The sequence below is a fragment of the Chiloscyllium punctatum genome, chromosome 9, assembly GCF_047496795.1.
Source record: "Chiloscyllium punctatum isolate Juve2018m chromosome 9, sChiPun1.3, whole genome shotgun sequence".
NCBI classification, from domain to species: Eukaryota; Metazoa; Chordata; class Chondrichthyes; order Orectolobiformes; family Hemiscylliidae; genus Chiloscyllium; species Chiloscyllium punctatum.
The window spans coordinates 18877847-18897143 of record NC_092747.1 but is presented as its reverse complement, the minus strand read 5'-3'; the positions used below and the strand labels follow the sequence as shown (position 1 = coordinate 18897143).

The following is a 19297-nucleotide window of genomic DNA, read 5'->3' as shown; positions in this document are numbered from 1 at the left end:
TGAAACCTATAGAGAGCAAAAACTGCAGCAACTTAGCAGCAATGGTGGATGCAATGTCAATCAAGCAGGCTGCTTTGTCCTGAACAGTGTCAAACTTCGAGTGCCTAAGAAGCTCACATGAGTCCAGTGTACATTCAATCTGACTTATTTTTGCCCACCCAGTCAGCCTCTCTAAATATCTTTGAAGTCTCTTTGCATCTTCCTCACAGCTCTCACTTCCACCTAATTTTGTCATCTGCAAACTGGGAAATACAATTTCATTTCCAGAGTCAAACGTTTGATATACATTTTGAATATCTGGCTGGAATGGAATTGAAGGTTACTACAATAAATACAAATTACTCTCCTGAATATCTAAAATCTATCCATAATTCTGACTTACCCTCCCTTCAGAATATACTATATCTATACATATTCGAATCATCTGAGATGAGGAGAATTCAACAATGTTTAAAAGATCACGCTTTTTTGTTACTCCACGTCACCAGATTATTCCAAAAGTTACACCATCTTATTCCAAACTCATCAAGTATACAAGTATATATTAGTCTTCATTACTGTCAATGGAGCCATTTGAGCCACAGTAATAGCAGGCTAATCAAAACAATTGGTCAAGAGCATTTAATAAAAGGTTCAAGAAGTGATAAATTTTAGTTTAAATTTTTCAAGATGCTAATTTTTTTCTTTGAATTTCAAACATTGCCAAGGAGTGTTTAAAACTGAAAGCATGGTTTCCTTGTTTAAGCTTTTCTTTTCCTTAATGGCAAAGCAAAATATTGACCTAACACCAATTACAATTAAGACAAATTCTGCTTTGCTAGATATATTTATTCAAAGCTGTCTACATGTGTTTTTTTGGGTCTCTGGTCAGTCATCTCAGGAACAAACCTGAAATGGAATATATTTGAGAAATGGTAAAGGACAGTTTTCCATTTTCCACTGTGAAAGCACAGGGATGAAACTGGTGGGCTCAAGTCTCAGCTAACTGGGAATTATTGCTCATAAAAACCTCAACATGAATAATTCCCTAAAGATATCCATGAACTGCTGACATCTGAAACTTTCAGTGATGTATTTATCTTAAACATATTTATTCTTACCTTCAAATTTCATATGTTAAATTGGAACTAGTTGAACTGTATGGGCTGTCAATACAATGATCTTTACAAACTTAGATTTATTACAGTGCAGAATGCCATTCAGCTCATCATGCCCCCACCATTTCCATTACCTAGAGCCAATCTCCTGCCTTTTTCTCATTTGTTCACATGCGTTTCTATCAAACGAATCATCCAATGCTGTCGATGCCTCAATTGAACCTGCATCCTGCACATTTTCTCACTAACTAATGACCATGTGAAAAGTCTTTTTCTCATATCACTCGTTTTATTTACACATCACATTAAATCCAGGTGGCTTCATTTTTGTTTCTTTCACAGGTGGGAACAGCTTCTCCCTATCTACTCAATTCAGTCACTCAAGAATTTGAAAACTTCTACCAAATTACCCCTCTATCATCTCCTCTCCAAGAAAGTCATTCCAACTTCTTCAATCTGTCCTCCTAAGTTTCTCATGCCTAGTGCCATTCTTGTACATTGTTTCGGCACTCTCACTAATGTATTCACATTGTTCTTGCTTTATGGCATCCACAATATACACAACTCCATACTCCAGCTGTAGCCCAACAAGTATCTTACAAGTATTCAACATCACCTCCCTGCTATTGTGCTCTCTGCCTCATTAAGAGTCATAGAGATATACAGCAAGGAAACAGACCCTTCAGTACAACCCGTCCATGCCGATCAGATATCCCAACCCCATCTAGTCCCACCTGCCAGCACCCGGCCCATAGCCTTCCAAACCCTTGCTATTCATATACCCATCCAGATGCCTTTTAAATGTTGCAATTGTACCAGCCTCCACCACTTCCTCTGGCAGCTCAATCCATAAACGTACCACCCTGTGTGTGAAGTAGTTGCCCCTTCGGTCTCTTATGTCTTTCCCCTCTCACCCTAAACCTATGCCCTCTAGTTCTGGACTCCCCACCCCAGGGAAAAGACTTTGCCTATTTATCCTATTCATAGAACATAGAAAAGTACAGCACAGAACAGGCCCTTTGGCCCACAATTTTGTGCTGAGATTTAATCCTAATGTAAAATGTAGTAACAACCTACGCAGCCCTCAACTCACTGTTATCCATATGCATCTCCAGCAGTAGCTTAAATGTCCCCAATGACTGTTTCCACCACAACTGCTGGTAACGTATTCCATGCATTCATAACTCTGTGTAAAACACCTACCTCTGACGTCTCCTTTACACCTTCCTCCTAATATCTTCAAACTATGACTTCTCGTATCAGTCAATTCTGCCCTGGCTATTGACTATTTATTCCTCTCATTATTTTGTACACCTCGATCAGGTCTCCTCGCTTCCTCCTTCTCTCCAGAGAGAAAAGTCCAAGCCTATTCAACCTTTCTTCATAAGGCAAGCCCTCCAGTCCAGGCAGCATCCTGGTAAACCTTCTTTGCACCCTCTCCAAAGCCTCTGTAACTTTCCTATAGTAGGGCGACCAGAACTGGACACAATATTCCAAGTGTGGCCTCACCAGGGACTTGTAGAGCTGCAGCAAAATCTAGTGGCTCTTAAACTCAATCCCCCTGTTGATGAAAGCCAAAACACCATATGCTTTCTTAACAACCCTATCCACTTGGGTGGCAACTTTGAGGGATCTATGTACTTGCATACCCAGATCCCTCTGTTCCTCCACACTGCCAAGAATCCGGTCTTTAATCCTACATTCAGCATTAGAGTTCAACCTTCCAAAATGCATCACTTTGCATTTATCCAGGCTGAACGCCATCAGCCATTTCTCAGCCCAGCCCTGCATCCTGTATGTCGCGCTGCAGCCTGCAGTAGCCCTCTATACTATCGACGACACCTCCAACCTTTGTGTCATCTGCAAATTTACTCACCCACCCCTCAATCTCCTCATCCAAGTCATTTATAAAAACTACAAAGAGCAGAGGCCCAAGTACGGAGCCCAGCGGGACCCCACTCAACAGTGCCCTCCAGGCAAAATACTTTCCATCTACAACCATGCTCTGCCTTCTGTCAGTCAGCCAATTCTGGATCCAGATAGCCATGCCCCTCATAATTTTGTAAGTCACTCCTCAGCCTCCGACGCTCCAGGGAAAACAGCCCCAGCCTGTTCAGCCTCTCCCTATAGGTCAAATCTTCCAACCCTGGCAACATCCTTGTTAATCTTTTCTGAACCCTTTCAAATTTCACAACATCTTTGCAATAGGAAGACGACTAGAATTGCACGCAATATTCCAACAGTGGCCTAACCACTGTCCTATACAGCTGCAACATGACCTCCCAACTTCTGTACTCAATACTCTGACCAATAAAAGAAAGCATACCAAATGCCTTCTTCACTATCCTATCTACCTGCGACTCCACTTTCAAGGAGCTATGAACCTGCACTCCCTGGTCTCTTTGTTCAGCAACACTCCCTAGGACCTTACCATTAAGTGCATAAGTCCTGCTAAGATTTGCTTTCCCAAAATGCAGTACCTTGCATTTATCGGAATTAAACTCCATCTGCTACTTATCAGCCCATTGGCCCATCTGGTCCAGATCCTGTTGGAATCTGAGGTAACCTTCTTGGCTGTCCACTACACCTCCAATTTTGGTGTCGCAAACTTAGTAACTGTACCTCTTATGTTCGCATCCAAATCATTTATGTAAATTACAAAAAGTCGAGGACCCAGCACTCATCTTTGTGGCACTCCACTGGTCACAGGCCTCCAGTCTGAAAAACAACCCTCCACCAACACCCTCGTTTTCTACCTTTGAGCCAGTTCTGTATCCAAATGGCTTGTTCTCCCTGTATTCCATGAGATCTAACCTTGCTAACCAGTCTCCCACAGGGAGCCTTGTCAAATACCTTACTGAAGTCCATATCGATCACATCTACCGCTCTGCCTTCATCAATTCTCTTTGTTACTTCCTCAAAAAACTCAATCAAGTTTATGAGACATGATTTCCCACGCATAAAACCATGTTGACTATCCATAATCAGCTCTTGCCTTTCCAAATACATGTACACCCTGTCCCTCAGGATTCCCTCCAACAACTTGCCCATGACTGACGTTAGGCTCACTGGGCTATAGTTCCCTAGCTTGTCCTTACCACCTTTCTTAAACAGTGGCACCACGTTAGCCAACCTCTAGTCTTCCAGCACCTCACTTGTGACTATCGATGATACAAATATCTCACAGCAAGAGGCCCAGCAATCACTTCTCTAGCTTCCCACAGGGTTAGAACTGAAAAATGTGTTGCTGGAAAAGTGCAGCAGGTCAGGCAGAATCCAAGGAGCAGGAGAATCGACGTTTCGGGCATAAGCCCTTCTTCAGGAATGAGGAAGGTGTGCCAAGCAGGTAGGGAGGAAGGACTTAGGGGAGGGACGTTGGGAATGCAATAGGTGGAAGGAGGTGAAGGTGAGGGTGATAGGCCAGAGAGGGGGTTGGGACGGAGAGGTCGGGAAGAAGATTGCAGGTCAAGAATGCGTTGCTGAGTCCAAGGGTTGGGATTGAGAAAAGGTTGGGGGGGGGGAAAATGAGGAAGCTGGAGAAATCTGCATTCATCCCTTGTGGTTGGAGGGTTCCTAGGCGGAAGATAAGATGCTCTTCCTCCAGGCGTTGTGCTGCCATGGTCTGGCGATGGAGGAGGCCAAGAACCTGCATGTCCTTGGTGGAGTGGGAGGAGGAGTTAAAGTGTTCAGCCACAGGGCAGTTGGGTTGGTTGGTGTGGATGTCCCAGAGGTGTTCTCTGAAACGTTCCGCAAGTAGGCGGCCTGACTCCCCAATGTATAGGAGGCCACATCGGGTGCGCTGTCTGGGCGGTGACCGCGGAGGCTGCATGGTCGGTGGGGGCGGAAGTGACTTCATGGTTCGCAGCGGCAGTTGCTGCAGCGGCCGCGTGGGTAAAGGCGCCCAAGCGGTTCCGGATGCCGATGGAAGATACTGGAACGGTTGACGAATCCGGAGTGTGGGGTTAAGTACATGAAAGTTTTTGGTACTTACTGTCTTTAATTTCCGATGTGGCTAGGAAGAACTGTTTGTTTAGTGTATGGATTCTTCTGTGGATGAAGAACAGTAGAGGTCCTTTGCAGGTCCACAGGGTTCTAGGGTACACCTGACCAGGTCCTGGGGATTTATCCACCTTTATGCATTTCAAGACATCCAGCACTTCCTCTTCTGTAATAGGGGCATTTTGCAAGGTGTCACCATCTATTTCCCGACATTCTATATCTTCCATATCCTTTTCCACAGTAAACACTGATGCAAATACTTGTTTAGTATCTCCCCCATTTTCTGTGGCTCCATTTTCTTGCTGATCTTTGAGGGGCCCTATTCTCTCCCTAGTTACCCTTTTGTCCTTAATGTATTTGTAAAAACTCTTTGGATTCTCCTTAATTCTATTTGCCAAAGCTATCTCATGTCCCCTTTTCGCCCTCCTGATTTCCCTCTTATGTATACTCTTACTGTCTTTATACTCTAAGGATACACTCGATCTATCTTGTCTATACTTTTCATATGCTTTCTTCTTTTTCTTAACCAAACCCTCAATTTCTTTAGTCATCCAGCATTCCCTATACCTACCAGCCTTTCCTTTCACCCTAACAGCAATATACTTTCTCTGGATTCTCGTTATCTCATTTCTGAGGGCTTCTCATTTTCTAGCCATCCCTTTACCTGCGAAAATCTGCCCCCAATCAGCTTTTGAAAGTTCTTGTCTAATACCGTCAAAATTGGCCTTTCTCCAATCTAGAACTTCAATTTTTACATCTGGTCTATCCTTTTCCATCACTATTTTAAATCTAATATAATTATGGTGGCTGGCCCCAAAGTGCTCCCCCACTGACACCTCAGTCACCTGCCCTGCCTTATTTCCCAAGAGTAGGTCAAGTTTGCACCTTCTCTCTTGGGTACATCCACATACTGAATTAGAACATTTTCTTGTACACATTTAAGAAATTCCTCTCCATCTAAACCCTTAACACTATGGCAGTCCCAGTCTATGTTTGGAAAGTTAAAATCCCCTACCATAACTACCCTATTATTCTTACAGATAACTGAGATCTCCTTACAAGTTTGTTTCCCAATTTCCTGCTGACTATTAGGGGGTCTATAATACAATCCCAATAAGGTGATCATCCCTTTCTTATTTCTCAGTTCCACCCAAATAACTTCCCTGGAAGTACTTCCAGGAATATTCTCCCTCAGCACAGCTGTAATGTAATCCCTGACCAAAAATGCCACTCCCCCTCCTCTCTTGCCTCCCTTTCTATCCTTCCTGTAGCATTTGTACCCTTGAACATTAAGCTGCCAGTCCTGTCCATCCCTGAGCCATGTTTCTGTAATTACTATGATATTGCAGTCCCATGTTCCTAACCATGCTGTGAGTTCATCTGCCTTTCCTATTTAGGCCCCTTGCATTGAAATAAATGCAGTTTAATTTTATTAGTCCTACCGTGTCCTCGCTTGCCCTGACTGCTCAAGTGACATGCAGAAAAGAGTTAGCTAAGTAACTCAACACCCAAAAGACTAACCTCCAGATGTGCACGACAATTAGCTCATCAGTTGAATTGTATTACATTATAAATGTGGCACCAGATGGTAAAAGAAAACTACCACAAGTTGCAGGGGCATACGAAATGCATTTACTACAGGTCAGCTATAAAGACTAAAAAGTATTATTCCTGCACACTTTAGCACTCGTCCAAATGCAACCAGTAGAAGTGGAACAATAAATAATCAGACTTCCAATCAATTCTTCGATTAAACAGCAATGGGTAAAACAGCTGCTGGCTGAAGGACTGTAGAAATGTATGGGGGCTGGGATAAAAAGGAAATATTTTAATTTGACATTGCTGATGAAGGATTTATGCGCAAAATGTCAATTCTCCAGCAGTCTTCACTTTTTCCTATTTTAAATTGACAGACAGATTGCTATGGCAGGTCAAAAAGCGTTAATGAGCTGAAGCTTAAAACACAGCGGCCACCATTCTCACTTGGTACTGACTTTTAAAAACATAATAAAATGCAAACAAATATATATGAACCTCATCGCCGTGCAAACTTATCTAGAACATTTACGAGCTAGTCCAGTAACTTCCTAATGTTTATAAACACCTCAGCAATGGAATACCTTTAATGCTTTTCATAATTAAAAGTCCAAAGTAAAATTATCATCATCCATGTGTCAACATCTAAAAGTGCTGCTGTCATCAGGAATAATTCCAAAATAAAACTAAGCAAACACGACAGCATGGATGTCAACTGAACCGGAAGAAACCTTCACCAGATGGTTGGTTGTCTGAAGTTCTGCAAATATTCTAATTTATGCCTTCCTTCAGTAACGCAATATGACGTTAATGCAGAACAAATGGATGTTAATTTTCTGCACTAATAAGTAGAATTTTGACAGGCCTGTCTGTCCTGTTTGTACTCACAGTATAAGTTTGAGAATGTTAAAATCTCCAATACAAATAGTTCAGAAAATCAATTATGACTGAAAATCAATTTGCATTTTAGTTTAGCAAAAGACCTGTACAAATGCAGTTGTTCCACATCCATGCCAACTACATAACTTGGGAGTCCACAGTTGCACTTGAAGAGATATGTGCATCTATGGCTTTTACTTCTGTATAGTACTGTAAGAAATATAATTCATAATGTTCAATGGGAGATAGTCAGCATTGCTAAGACGACTGTGTATCAGTGATGACCAAGAACAGACAGGGTTATGGTTAGGCTGATGGGGTAGGTAAAGGATATTGAAGTGTTCAAACAGCCATTTCAGTATTGAATGGCAGGCTGGCTCAATCAACACAATGGCTTATTCCTGAACTTATGCTCCACCTGGAACATGAGTAGAGTTTTTTTTGTTCCTTCGATCAATGTGGGGATTGCAGGCAAGACCTTTTGATGTCCAGCCCCAATTGCCTTTGAACTGATTGGCATCCTAAGCTATTTGAGAGAACAGTTTCAACCACATTGCTATGAATCTGGAGTCACAGATTGGTCATGACATCTGCTAAGAGACCTTACTGAGCCACCAGTAGTAAAGCTGTCCCACTGTGATGCAATATATATTAAGAAACTTTAACAACTCACTAAGACCACTATAACAGCAACTGCTTTCCCTGGACTCTCTAACCAAGGGGAGTAAAAATGGCGATGTCATGTTATCTCCAACTATTCCCAGATACCATTAAGACTTAGAATCAACATTCTTTCATGATCAACAGCAGAAAATACTAAAGAAACTCAGCAGGTCTGGCAGCATCTGTGGACAGAGAAATGGAGTCGGTGTTTTAAGTCCTACATGACAGTTCGTCAGAACTGAAAGGAGTTAGAAAATGGTGGTTTGTATACTCTTTACAGAAGCAGAGAGCCTGAACAAGGGGTGAGCGAGAAAGAATCAGGATCAGAAGAAATAAGTTCAGTGAGGCAGGAACAGGCAGAAACAATGGGTCTGCCAGGGCAGTTCTGTTGGTGGATTTTGACAAAGGTAGAAACAGATCTTTGAGGGGCTGAGGGGTTGTGAGGTGGGAAGGTGTGGAGGGGAGATTCCAAGAGAAGATGTGGTCTCTGACAGTCCTATAAACAATAACTCAGTGACAGGTTTATGATCCGGGGAAGGTAGAATCCATGTGAAAACCAATGTCCTTTAAGGAAGGGAAGTGCCATCCTTGCCTGGTTTGGCCAATGTGAGACCCCAGACCTCCCCTTTGGGCAATTAGGGATTGGCAATAAATGCTGGCCTAGCCAATGACATCCTCACCCCATCAATGAATTAAATAAAAGTCAAGATCAATAAATGAATGTTCTTAATAAGTACAAGGAGTGAGATATGGTAAACGGCCTTACACAAAGAGGTTGTTAGTCCACGGAAAGTTGACTAAGGTATAGCTATCCCTTGATTAGTATATCAAATGCAACCCTAAAGAGAGTTTGCACAATGAATATCACTTTTCCAGAAGAAAACACGTACAAAGGGTGTGCTGCATTCCTGACCTGAAATATTACTTACTCTTTCTACTTAATAACGTACTATTTCTATTTACCTCTTGCTCACCCTACCCCCACTCTTACCCACTCCCTCCCTCCTACAAACCTACCTCCTTTTCTAGCTCCCTTTTTTCTTTGACACCATTTTCCCTCCTAGTTATTGCTTCCTTCTCATTCTCGCTTGCCACTGCTTTTCCCTCCCATGTGCTGCTTGTTTCCAATCCCTCAATTTGTCCATACCTCGACCTCAGTGAGCAGGAAGCAGACAGGGGACTAAACAAAGCAAGAGTCAATAAACATAATCCACAGCAAATTCACGACATGGGAAGCAAAATGCAGCGAGAATGGCTTTGGTTTATTCTGCAGAAGATCTGATGCAAACACAATGAGGTAAATTATATTGTTCTGCTCTCCAGGTACTGAGTTGAACCAAGTCCCAGCTATTAATTACAACCATGCTCACTACCTATGGCAATTTCCATCCACAAACTCTTCTTTAAAAATTGACCTTCTGAACTCAACCTATTCTCGGTTACATCACTTACCATCTCTATAACCTCTTTCAGCATGAAAACACTTCAACAACATTGGGTTCATGCAAATGTGGACATCTGGGAATCCCCCACTCCCTTTGATCCATCATTGGCAGCTGTTTAATATTGAAGCTTTAGAATTTTGTCTGTAAACCTTTCTCCGTCTCCACCTTGCTCTTCTTAAAAATCAACCATTTTTGATTTTTAAGCTTTTAAGAACCGTTCTAAAATTTTCTACCATTCAGTTTCAACAATAATCAGATTAAATCTGTGAAACATTCTTGGGATGCTTAATGATAAAGGTACCATATAAATGCAAAATTAAATTATTCTTGTTGAATGCTGCTATATTTTTCAAAGGCAATCACAAAGATAAAGATTCATGAATTGTTTATACAATGAAGAAACAGGGCAGCCTCTGGTGAAATACAATTAATCACTGTGCTCCAAGCAGGTTGTATTTAGCTCATCATTCAACTAAATTAAATTAATGAAAAATAATAGGCATTAAACTATCTGCCTTGCCCAGTAAGGAATTAAATAATATTGTTAATCTCTATGCAATGATGAATGAGCTCATTACAAAACTTCAAGTCATTGAGAACTAGTTACCAGAGATAAACACAAAAGCTGCTTAAAATATACAAACCTTTGTGTGGAACCATTGTAGCAGTAGTTTGGAAGGAAATCATAATTCAACTCCCAGAAAACATGGAGAGTTATTCTTCCATATGGTGCAGATACATTGTGATTGGCTTCCCTGAACATAGCATCAAAACTGTCCAGGGTTAAGTATTTACTGAGCAGCTTGTGACTCATACGGTTGACTTCTAACAGACCTTCAAGTTCCTAAAGAACCAAAATCACAGAGGTCATACTCAACATTAGAAATCTGCAACTTACAAACTTTGACAATCAGCTTTTCCAATGAATGACTGTTTTATTAAGTTATAGACTCTTATAAAACACGAGGCCATTTGACCCTATATGCAAGGCTAGGGAAAGCAATGTCTAATGTAGTCCCACATCCCTGTAATTCTCTCTCAATTTGTAACCAAGTCTACTTATTTCACAGATTTTTGTTTGATGTTATAACACAGCAAAAAATTACTTTACAATGATGAAAATATCCATTATACCATATCAGACTGGAGGGCAGCTACAGGAGGTTGCACAGAATAATGAGGTCTCTTCTGGAGTACTATGTGCAGTTCTGCTTGTTCTGCTATAGGAAAGATACTATTAAGATGGACAGCATTCAGAAAAGATGTACCAGGATGTTGTGAGGATTTGAGGGTTTCAGCCATACGGAGGGGCTTAACAGGCTGGGGCTATTTTCCCTGGAGCGCAGAGGCTGAGGAGTGACCTTATAGAGGTTTATGAAATCACGAGGGGCATGGATAAGGTGATTAGCCAAGGTCTTTTGCCCAGCATAGGGGAGTCTAAAGCTAGAGAGCATAGGTTGAAGGTGAGAGAGGAAAGAGTTAAAAGGGACCTAAGGGGCAACTTCTTCACGCAGTGTGATGGAATGAGCTGCCAGAGGAAGTGGGTAGAGGCTGGTACAATAACAACATTTAAAATGGGTCCATGAATATGAAGGGTTGAGGGGAATACGGGCCAAAAGTTGGCAAATAGGATTAGATTAATTTAGAGCACCTGGCCACCATGGATGAGTTGGACTGAAGTGTCTGTTTCTGTGCTATACAACTGTTTGACTCGACGACAGCAGACACAAGGGAACACTGCCATCTACAGGTTTCCCTCCATTTCATAGCCTATCTTGACTTGGAATGAAGTCATCACTTCACTCCCTGGATCAAAATCCTGAAACACACTTTCCAACAGAAACCAGGCAGACTGCAAAGGGTTGTGGTGGCAGCTCATTACCACTGTCTTGAGGGCAATTAACGATTGTCAACAAGTGCTGGTCATCCAGTGGCATACACATTCTTTGAAAGAATGTTTTTAAAAATCTCTAGGTGGGCAAGGATTTTGCCGCTGGGGTCATTCATCCCAGAAATGCCCATCACTGCCAGTTGAGTGACTAATTGGACTTAGAGGCATTGCAGGGCCCTCATCAGGAAATGAATAGATTTTCTTACTTTTTCTAACATATTTTAACAACATTTGAAACATCAGCAAATTTTACTTGGCTATTTAAGTAAGAGGGAATAGCGTAATTCCCGACATGCAACTGCAAAATACTTAAAATGATTTAATTAACTGTTATTTTGCAAGTCATCAACCCACTCAGATCCTGTCTATGAACGCCTGCACTGTTCTATGCAATTCTAAACAAAGTTTAATGTGAGATTGATGAATAGCAGTAAATCCTTTTTCCACTCTGGTTACCCAAGCTCAGACGTTAACCAGAATCCCCATTTTTTGTTTCTAGCATGAAGTGCTCAATGTTGAATACTTTCCAGGATGACAGAAGTTTTGTTTGGGTGCTTGGGATAGAAACCCAATATCAGTACATGGTAAACAGAGAAGTCAACACATCTTTTGTTTCCACAATAATCCCTACCTAGGTTAAAGGAAAAACAATGCATTCTATAACAGAAACCCATTTTGTTTTGCAAGAAATCTAGCATGAGAAAATATATTTACTGCAGACAACAATATACGTGCATAGTCTAACATGGATATTTGAGGGTCATTAAGGCAGATAAAAGTGTGTTATTTTAAATTTTCCATAACTCTACATACATTTCTAGTGAACTTGAAGATATTAATGCAAGATGGCCTGAGAAGAGAACCTGTGATGACACAATCTAAGTTACCGATGTGGGATAGGACTTTGAGTGCCAGTATAAAACCAGATATGTAGGCCATACAGGCCGTTTTGGCTGTTTGCATGGTACTGACTGTGCTAACTGTCGCATTTCTTCAAAATTCAGAACAGTATCTAACATTAGCAATTCAGCAATTGGACAGCATTTACTAAATAATTCCTAATGTATTAAGAATTACACACAAAAAAATACAATTTAAGATCAGTTGGGAACACAGCATGGCTCACTTTTGTATGCTAGAGCCAATTTTTAAAATATAATTTAAGTAATTTATTTCTTCCAACTGAATAAAGAATTTGGAGATAGCTTTTGTTTTTTGCTTTCTCATATCTGGTTCAATTTAAATTAAAATTTGGCAGACAAGTGTCCCCTCATGTATGTTCATGGTAAAGGCTCTACCAATCAAAGTCTGTTTGCACCCTTTTCAACACACTCTTCTCATGCAGTATAAATTGTTGGTCCTTTTAGGATTGTGCTTCTGTCCAGATGAGCACAAGTCAAACAAGTTGCTTATTTCAGTACAAAAAATGTATCCTACCAAGCAACTATTCAAATTGGTTAAGATACTTACACGAGATCTAAATGTTAATAATAACTAACATGAAATTCAGGAAAGGTGAATTACTCATTAGGCAACAGGAGCAAAAAAGAAAAAGGATAACAGAATGAGCTGATAAGTCTACGTGTACACAAAATATCTCAACACCAATACTGAGGCTCAATTCATTAAGATATAGTACACATACCACAATAGAGGTGATGTCTTCACTCTCAAATCGTGTAATTGCCAATTCTAACGATTTGTACATCGCTGCTGAAATTCTTTGAGTGATCAGCCGATTCAGGTCTATTGACCTACCAAGAAGCTATAATATAAAAAATTTAGAATATTACATAAGATATATAGCATAGCAATAGGCCATTCAAACCAACCAGTCCACGCCAATGTTTATAATTCATTGGAGTTTCCTTCCATATTTTACAATTTACAATCATAGCTATCTCATTTTCTTCTCCCTCAAGTACTAGTCTAATTTCCTCTCAAACACATCTATACTATTCACTTCACCTAAACCTTATGGTATCAAGTTCCCCATATTTAGCATTCATTGGGTAAAGATGTTTCTTTTTGAAATCCCTACTAGACTTCTTGATATCCACCTTGCACTGACTACTTTGAAGCTATATGCAGTCTGGAAGTTGGCCTTTTGTTCTAGTGTCTCAATAATGAAGAAAAGCAACTCTCACCTGTACATGTCTTTGTTTCAATAAAGTCTCGTATCTATTTGATGGAGGTGTAGGAATATTAGCTCCCTGATTCTTACACTCTGCTCGCAGCCGTTTGTCCAGAAGGAGGCTGCAAGAATTGAATAGTTGTTAATGTAAAATATGTTCAATGCACTAACTTCTTAGTACAGATTTTAAAATATTAGAATAGAAGCCTCCAGCAATACCTTCCTGCCAGAATCTTGTAGTAAGCAAATATTTGATCAGCCAATTTATATACAAATTGGTCAAAGCAGAGGTTTACCTGAAAAGAAGCACAATTATTCCACAATTATCACCCTACATGAATTTAACCAATGATTACCAAGATAAAGCCTCAACTCTCATGCTCAATTAAATGATTTTTAAAAAATTGAAAAAGATATTTACACTTAATTAAATAAATTCATCAATAATTACCTCTGCTTCAATCTCATCATAAAGGAACTGCTTCTTGAATTTAGTCAGTGCATAATGGGCACTGTCATTGTAAAGGTCCAAGGAATATAATACATACCTATAAAGAAATTATTACGATTAAAGGGGGACTAATCAACACTTATTTCTCAAAAACAAAATATCAACAGTCTGGCTAATCAAAATATTTAAAATACACAAATAATTTTAAGGTATAGGGTGTAGGTTTGCTCACTGAGCTGTAGGTTTGATATCCAGATGTTTCATTACCTGGCTAGGTAACATCATCAGTGGCGACCTCCAAGTGAAGCGAAGCTGTTGTCTCCTGCTTTCTATTTATATGTTTGTCCTGGATGGAGTTCCTGGGGTCTGTGGTGGTGTCATATCCTGTTCGTTTTTTGAGGGGTTGATAGATGGTATCTAGATCCGTGTATTTGTTTATGGCATTGTGGTTGGAGTGCCAGGCCTCTAGGAATTCTCTGGCACGTCTTTGCTTTGCCTGTCACAGGAGAGATGCGTTGTCCCAGTCGAATTGTTTTTTTTTCCCCATCAGTGTGTAGGGCTACGAGGGAGAGAGGGTCATGTTTTTTTGTGGCTAGTTGGTGTTCGTGTATCCTGGTGGCTAACGTTCTTCCTGTTTGTCCTACGTAGTGCTTGGGGCAGTCCTTGCATGGAAGTTTGTAGATGATGTTGGTTTTGTCGATGGGTTGTACTGGGTCTTTTAAGTTTATTAGTTTTTGTTTGAGAGTGTTGGTGGGTTTGTGTGCTACTTGGAGTCAGAGGGGTCTTAGTAGTCTGGCTGTCATTTCTGAAACTTCTTTGATGTATGGTAAGGTGGTTAGGGTTTCTGGCTGTGTTTGGTCTGCTTGTCGTGGTTTGTTCTTGAGGAATCTGTGGACTGTATTTTTTGAGTATCCGTATACGTCATCTACAAAATTCCATGCAAGGACTGCCACAAACACTACATAGGACAAACAGGAAGAAAGTTAGCCACCAGGATACACGAACACCAGCTAGCCACAAAAAGATACGACCCTCTCTCCCTCGTAGCCCTACACACGGATGAAAAAAAAACACCAATTCAACTGGGATAACACATCTATCCTGGGACAGGCTAAGCAAAGACATGCCAGAGAATTCCTAGAGGCCTGCCACTCCAACCACAACGCCATAAACAAACACAGAGATCGAGATACCATCAATCAACCCCTCCGAAAACAAACAGGAAATGACATCACCACAAACCCCAGGAACCCCATCCAGGACAAACATATAAATAGAAAGCAGGAGACAACAGCTTCGCTTCACTTGGAGGTCGCCACTGATGATGTTACCTAACTAGGTAATGAAACATCTGGATATCAAACCTACAGCTCAGCAAGCAAACCTACACCCTAAAACTCAACCTGAGCTACAGACCTTGCAAAAAATTTTAAGGTATATTAATTTCTCAAGCAGTCTGCAGATAAAATTAAAATTCCTCACTCGGACACACAAAATTAAGACCAGATAAAAACAAGCTACTTGGACACAGCAATAATGTAAGAAGATGAATAAGCACTACCACTGTTTGGCGGTAGTGTGGGGATACACACATAAAAAAAAGGGACTTAGAATCTCCTCAGTTCAAGGGACTGACTCTGAACTGGCTGGCCACAATAAAGGGTGATTTGGTGACAGGATACCAGCCTCTGTGCAGTTATTTCAAATGGCATCAGCCTTCCTGACATGCAATTTTTGGAAATTTCAGCTTATCCTGTACTGAATATCAAATAAGCACTATGATGATGTAGTCAAAGAAAGTGGTGGTGAGGTAGAGCGGGGTGTCAGCAGCAGTGAAAACTAACACTGTACTTTCAAATGCTGTCAACAAAGAGGGTAGATAAGGAATAAGGGCTGAAGGATAGATCTCTGCAGGCACCAGAAATACAAAGATAAGCAGAAACAGTAGCCATTTCATGAAGAATAACAAAGAGAGAAAGTTCTTTGTTATAGCCCCAGTGGGCAACATTTTGATAAGAGCTGTTTCAGAGTTATGGTGGGGTAGAAACCCTTTCACTAAATTTATTCAGAGAATGTGGGTACCATTGGTTCAGCCAGCATTTGTTGCCCATCCCCAAATGGCTTGGCATACTTTACTCAAAGGATTTGAACACTGGAGTTCTGGGAAAATAGGTTACTGATTTGGGAGCATAAAACAATAATGCATTAACTGAACCAAAACAGCTCAATGCTTCTCTATTGTCACCAAATTACACACTGGTTATTTCTCTAACTGCTGTGGCACCTTTGCATTAGAACACCTTGTATCTCTTTCATCTGTCTTGGAAATATGCTTGAAAATTCTTTTAGCACTGCAAAAATCTGATAAGAGACCACAGTAGAGCAATATAAACAGAAAATGCAGCACTGGTCCAACTCTTTGCATTGCCAAAAATTTATGCTTAGGATATCATTAAAGACTCACCTCTAATATTTTTGTGTGCTAGAGGCAATGCAACAATAAAGCGCAAACCAGATTTATATACTCAAAGTAACTGGAACAAAATTATTTCATCATGCAATAAAGTGACAAACAAATTAAAATCCTACTCCATCATTGAGGCTTCTTTGGTCTCCAAAATATGGTCAGTCAAAATCCATGGCATAGACATCTCAATCGGAAACTGGATTCTTCTGCCCATAGTCAGTTCAAGGAAGAATTCTCTGAACCAAAGCTGAGACAGATCACAGCAATGCTGAAGAGTTTCTTAAGAAAAAAAATTCAAAGACAAATCACCAAATAGAGCTAAACATAGAAATAAAAAAAATTATTTCTGATTAGAAACACACTAACAGTGCACTCTATAAAGTTATTTTCAAAAAATGATGTATGCAACATTGTGAAATCTGATGAGCACAACTGTTATTGTTTGTGACACAATTTTAACATTGACAGAAAATATACTAGGATTGTTGGCTTAAAAATCACTATAGAACGGTAGGTTCTTACTACTGTGATATGCTAGGTCCACAGTTGCTCACAATCTGTGGAGCCAATTGCAACATTTCCATATTTGCCAATGACAGAAAACCAGGAGGGAGTGCAAGTTGTGAGGAGGATGCAAGATGGCTTCAAAGGGACTCAGACAGATTAGGTCAACAGGCTAGAACTTGCCAGTCAGAATAGAATGTGAATAAGTATGAATTTATTCTCCCTGCTAAAATAAAACAGAAAGACAATACTTCATAATTAGTGAAAGGATGGAAATGGCCCCCAAAATATCCAGGGTGTCCTCGCCCATGAATCATGCACGTGCAGCAAGCAACTAGGAAGGCAAATGGTTATGTTAGTCTTTATCACAAGAGGAAGGCTCTGAGTAGACTGCAATTGTATAGATTTGATGTGACCTCATTAGGAGAGCTGTGTAGAGTCCTGGGCTCCTCATTTCAGAAAGGATATACATGACAAGAAGGGAGTGCAGTGGAGATTCACTGGACTAATCTCTGGGATGGTCTTATGAGGCAAGATTAAATAAACTAGGTCTGTATTCTCTAGAGTTTCAAACTGAGGGGGGACCTTATTGAAACATGTGAAATTTTCACAAGGCATAACAGGGTGGATATAGATAAGAATCACTTATCAGAGTACGCCATTTAGGACAGAGATAGGAAGAAATTTCATCATTGGAGTGTGAGGAATCTTTATACTATGCTACCTCAGAGGGCTGTGGAGGCTCACTGAGCATGTTCAAAAGAGATATCGATGGACTTCTGTAAACTAATTACATCAAGGCATGTGGAAGCTGTGTGTGAAAGTGGCATCAAGACAGGTGATCAGCTATGATCTAACTGAAAGGCAAAACAGGCTAGATGGGCTGAATAGCCTAATCTTGTCCTTATGAGACACCAAGCTAAGAACTCTATTTCATACAAAGATTATTTTTATGTCATAAGTCTCTGTACTAAAATTCTACTAAGTGAAGCATGAGAATTCAATTTGAATTAAAAACAGAATCTTCAAAGTTTATCAATAGACTTGATTAAGCTCATGCTATTACATGCAAAATGTTTTTCACCAAATGGCCCTATAAATTATGATGTCTAGACTGGTGGATAACAATCAATTCCAAATTTTGTGTGCATAAAAGCAAAACTGTATCTATTTACATAGAATCCCTACATTGTGAAAGCGGGCCATTCAGGCCACCAAGTCACCCTGACCCTCCGAAGGGCATCCCACCAAGCCAGAAGGAAACCAGAGCAGACAGAGGAAGTCCATTACAGGAATGCCGAGAATGTGCAAACTCCACACAGACAGTTGCTGCTCCTTTCATTCTGGATGGAAGTGATCATGGGTTTGGAATGTATTGCCTTCAGATCTTGGTGAATTTCTGCAGTGCATCTTCTGGACAGTACACACTGGAAAAATGGACACTGAGCATCGACAGTGGAGGGAGTGGGTAGTTGAAGGATGTGGTGCCAATCAAATTTTGTCATGATGGTATCAAACATTGTTGGAGTTGCACTCAAAGGCAAGTGGGGAGTATTCCAGCACACTCCTGGTCCTGGCCTGTGCCGTGTAGATGGTGGAGAGGCTTTGGGGAGTAAGGAGATGAGTTACTCGCTATAAGATTCCTAGCCTCTGTATTGCTCTTCTAGTCACTGTATTTATTGTCAAGTCCAATTAAGTTTCTGATCAATGGGAAATGGAAGGAGGAAATCACAATCCAAATTTTCATTCCCCTCTAGATCCAACGGAGTTGCCAGAAGACTGGAGGACAGCTAAAGGAGGTTGAGAAAGTTAAACCAATGATTTACAGACCAGTGAGTCTCTCAGCAGTGGTAGGCAAAGTATTGGTGCAAATCCTAATGATAGAATTAATTTCCATTTAGAGAAAGCTGGTATTAATGTCCTCAAGTCCCTGAAGGTGGCAGGCAAGATTAATTAGGGTAGTTAAGGTGGCAAATAGGACATATGTATTTATGAGTCATGGCATAGATAACAGCAGGGAGGTTATACTGAAAATGTGGTCAGGACTTGTGATAAGGCCACAGCTGGAGTACTGTGAGGAGTTCTGACCTGCACACTACAGGAAGGGTGTGATTGCACTGGAGGGGATGCAGAGAAGATTCACCAGGATGTTGACTGGGATAGAGCAGTTTAGCTATGAAAAGAGACTGGGTAAGTTCAGCTTTTTTTTGCAGCAGAGAAGGCTGAGGGAA

At 40.6% G+C, this 19297-nt stretch overlaps 1 protein-coding gene across 2 annotated transcripts in view; it reads right to left on the bottom strand.

The window, feature by feature from the left end:
• The window catches only part of cyfip1 (cytoplasmic FMR1 interacting protein 1), a 185653-nt gene that overhangs the window by 82407 nt on the left and 83949 nt on the right, over nucleotides 1–19297 (bottom strand). For both annotated transcript variants that reach the window (XM_072576968.1, XM_072576967.1), the window contains exons 17-22: nucleotides 16685–16841; nucleotides 14096–14192; nucleotides 13864–13940; nucleotides 13658–13766; nucleotides 13156–13275; nucleotides 10264–10463 (exon numbers count right to left, since the gene is read on the bottom strand). In XM_072576968.1, coding sequence (XP_072433069.1) covers nucleotides 10264–10463; nucleotides 13156–13275; nucleotides 13658–13766; nucleotides 13864–13940; nucleotides 14096–14192; nucleotides 16685–16841 — 760 coding nt within the window. The remainder of the gene's footprint in view (nucleotides 1–10263; nucleotides 10464–13155; nucleotides 13276–13657; nucleotides 13767–13863; nucleotides 13941–14095; nucleotides 14193–16684; nucleotides 16842–19297) is intronic.